Consider the following 3517-nt stretch of genomic DNA (forward strand, 5'->3'; position numbering starts at 1 on the left):
AGAGAGAGAGAGAGAGAGTAGGCCTGAAATCTGACACCCAGAAACACTGACTTGGTGTCTGGCTTCTCTTACTTAGTCAACCTGTACGTGCCAGCTTCCATTGCCGTAATGGTTCCACACAAACAAAGACGCTCTCCAAACTCTTTTCACAGGATGTGAAGCAAACACAGGAAAACTAATTCTAAGTGCTCTCAGGAACTGTAGAAACAATGATGATAGTTTAAAAAAAAAGGTAGTCAGGGCAAACGTTTTTTTTGTGAAACACAACACTGGCGGCCAAAAGGAACGTCTGTAAGAGGTAACACAATCCACCGCCGTTGGTGTTCCATAACCCAGCATGTGAACCTGAGCTTGTTTAAGCTTGCTAAATACTCTCCCACAGTGACACGCGGCCGACCCCGGCACAAATATACAGGGAGAAGGGTGGGGTGGGGTCATCAGTTAAGGCCTGCTCTGTCCGCTAATGGCATGCACTCCCGCCGTGTTTGTCAGCTGCTTGCCAATGGACACCTCTCTGCTGCAATGTCCCATATTACTGCTGTTAACACTCACACGCCACTGATATACCACGAGGAGGAGGCACATGCAACACACGTGTGAATACCTACATGCAACACATGATATATGATCTAAAGAAATGTATCCTCCCTTCAGTAAAAGGTCGAGGAGAAGGGCTGCTTCAAACCTGAACTGCTGCACTCATCTCCTCCTGCTCGCACTTCTTCTAAAAGACACTCTGACTGCAACAATGTAAAAAGCAAGGAGAAGCTGACTCTTTATAAAGAATATAAAAAAGACCTGACAAATTACAGGCTGTACTCCGCTCGCATACACTGCACTCAGCACATTTGGCTGTAAATGCCATGGTGAAGGTTTGAGTCATTTTCTCTGTCACTGCAGTGAAAGGATTTTCAGTTTCGTCTGCACAAACCTCCTATGGGCGAAGATGAGCCGCAGCTCAGCTCTTCAGACGTAGACAGGGAGGACACAGTAAGGCAGCCATTAAGACTTGATTCTCTCATAAATTGTTTTGGGTTATTCTTAACTTTTAAATGCCTTTCTGCCTTCATGAAAACAATGTAGTTATTTACGAGCTTGCTGATTTGGGGTTTGGAGCATGTTTTTTAAGCACACTTTGAGTAAGAATCAATACATACAGAAAAGAGAAAATATAAACTATGTTGAATTATGTTCATTTCCAAACTTGGATGTGAAGAGAGGAAAGGAGAACTTGCAGGCTGAGGGGGAGCCTCTCTCGTCAGAAGCTCTGTGAAATCCTGGTTGCCAAGAACGGTGGGAAGAGAGGAGAGGCAGGGGGAAAAGCCAGGAAAAGGTCCAAGTCACTTTGTTCTTCTTTTTGGAAACGAACTCTGGTTGAACCCAGGGAGACGCCAGACAGTTTACAAAGAGCCAGGCATTACTCTCTCACTTTTCCAAGCCTTGCAATTTAGAAACAGGGCCCCAATCTACTATAGTTCCTCCTCACAGACCGCACTCTTTAACCTTTGTAAATCTGGTGAAAATCACAAAGTGTCTCCTGCTTCCTTCTACTTTCTTTTTTAGACAAGCCCATGCCAAACTCTGACTCATACGAATGAAATGTCAGCGAATAACAGTTCATGTAAAATTAAGGAAAATGGTATTGCATCCACACTTGCCCTGTGTTTATTTTCACCTGTCATGGCTGTGAATGCAACAACACCAGACAAAGTGACAAGGCACTCTCAATAATCTCAAAGACAGCTTCAAAGTTGTGTTCACAGATAAGGTTATATTGGATATTTTGTTTTATTTCCTCCCTCTGAAAAAAAACAGTGCACTGCCACCTCTCTCGGATGATGTTCACAGGCTTTCATCATGTGAGTCGCTCCTCTTTTAATCTGCTGTTAAGTGAGTAATAATTCACACATTCCATTTCATGACTTTGACCCGCGTCGCAAAGATAAACAGAAAATCCCTCTGACCTGCCTTTAAAACAGCTCACTTGGGCCAAGAAAAACAGACAGAGAGGGGTGAGAAAGCCCAGCCCCAGAAAGGCCCAAATGTCGGCATGAAAACACTCCAGTCAAATGACAGCACCTCATCTGGGGCCAGAGCTTTTCACACGCATGGTGTGTGACGTTTGTCAGGGAAAACATGTCATAAATCATAAAAACAATATGCCAAATGCATTTCCAGTGACTTAAGAGAGGCATGTCACAATGATCTGTGCTTTGTATATTTAAATCTATATTCTTAAAAAAAAGAATAATAGAAAAAAAAAGAAACAATGATGCTAAGATACCAGGAATACACTTTTAGACCATCAAATGTGCCATATTCTCACCAGTATCAGTAGAAAGCGAGCAAAAATCCAGCAAACAATCTAAACAATAAAACAGAACTTACCTGTTTTCTCCTTTATTTCACACAAGACGTTGAAGAGAGCAGGTTTCATTCTGTGGCAGTTCAGTGCATGTTTCCTAAAAAGAGGACAGCACACCACTTTCCACATCAGTATTCAAACAAGTGGCAGTAACAGTAACAAAGCAACTTAAAAGAGTCTCAAATCACAAAAATATCATCATGAAGATTCAATCTGCCCAGATGTCACTGTTGTGTCTGCTGTAAGAAGCAGGCTCAATTATAAAACATGCCAAAGAATAGAAACATGTTAATAACATTTACACTGAATTCATAGTCTTTCAATTTAATTATTTTTTGCCACATAAATACACAATGAGAGACTTTGGAAAACCCAGATTTTTTCTAATACGCAACAAAATCCAGCCGGTTACACTACAACTGTAGCATGCCTCAAAAATGTATTTTGCATGATATTTATTATTATCATTATTTGATAGTGAAATGGGTTCAAACTAAAGGAGAGGATCTGCAACACGTTATTATAGCACAGGATTACAGTGTAAGCTCCTTTGTAACAAGGTAGAAGTGTCTGGGAAACTGGAGTGGCAACTGCTCCACAGTTATAAAACCCCTCCACGGATCATCCCAATCTACAATAATCACACAATAATGAATAGTTTGACGGAAAAATATTCACTCGAAAGTTGTTTCGAATAATCAAACGTGAAGTTTTTCACGGTCTTATGTCGCTTTCGCGCAGTCACGGCACTTCAGTGGGCGTAATTGCTTTCATTTAGAGGCAGTCTAGATCCAAACCACAATCCCTCCATCACCAATAACACTGCCTAATATTTCCGCTCTCCGATTAATAATACAAGTGTTTTTTTCCCCCCCTCTATAGCCTCACCTCGCCTGTGCTTCGTCTAAGCTTTGGTCTGTGATGGTCATTATTTGCTGTAATATGTCTCCGATGTCCTGCTTCCTTCCCTCTCCGTCCGTCCCCGCCGTGCCATCCTGCATATGCTGCGCCAGGCCGGGGTGTCCGGCCATGCCTACCCCGTGGGAGTGCATCAACCGAGGCTGCTCGTCCATCCTTGACCACGGTCCCTGCTGCCTCGCCTCCAACTTTTAAATTTTAATATCAAGAGGAGGTGGGGTGGTGGTGGTGGGG

At 42.7% G+C, this 3517-nt stretch overlaps 1 protein-coding gene across 4 annotated transcripts in view; it reads right to left on the reverse strand.

Moving 5' to 3' along the window:
- Positions 1-3511, reverse strand: part of LOC118334863 (pre-B-cell leukemia transcription factor 1) — a 50401-nt gene extending 46890 nt beyond the window's left edge. For all 4 annotated transcript variants that reach the window (XR_004797035.1, XM_035670938.1, XM_035670937.1 and 1 more), the window contains exons 1-2: positions 3254-3511; positions 2389-2462 (exon numbers count right to left, since the gene is read on the reverse strand). Coding sequence is in view for 3 of the 4 variants with exons in the window: in XM_035670938.1 (XP_035526831.1) it covers positions 2389-2462; positions 3254-3438 (259 nt within the window). In the remaining variant the exon portion in view is untranslated. The remainder of the gene's footprint in view (positions 1-2388; positions 2463-3253) is intronic.
- Positions 3512-3517: the final 6 nt, after the last annotated feature.

This window comes from Morone saxatilis, unplaced genomic scaffold, assembly GCF_004916995.1.
Source record: "Morone saxatilis isolate NCDOM2014 unplaced genomic scaffold, NCSU_SB_2.0 Contig23, whole genome shotgun sequence".
Lineage (NCBI taxonomy): Eukaryota > Metazoa > Chordata > Actinopteri > Moronidae > Morone > Morone saxatilis.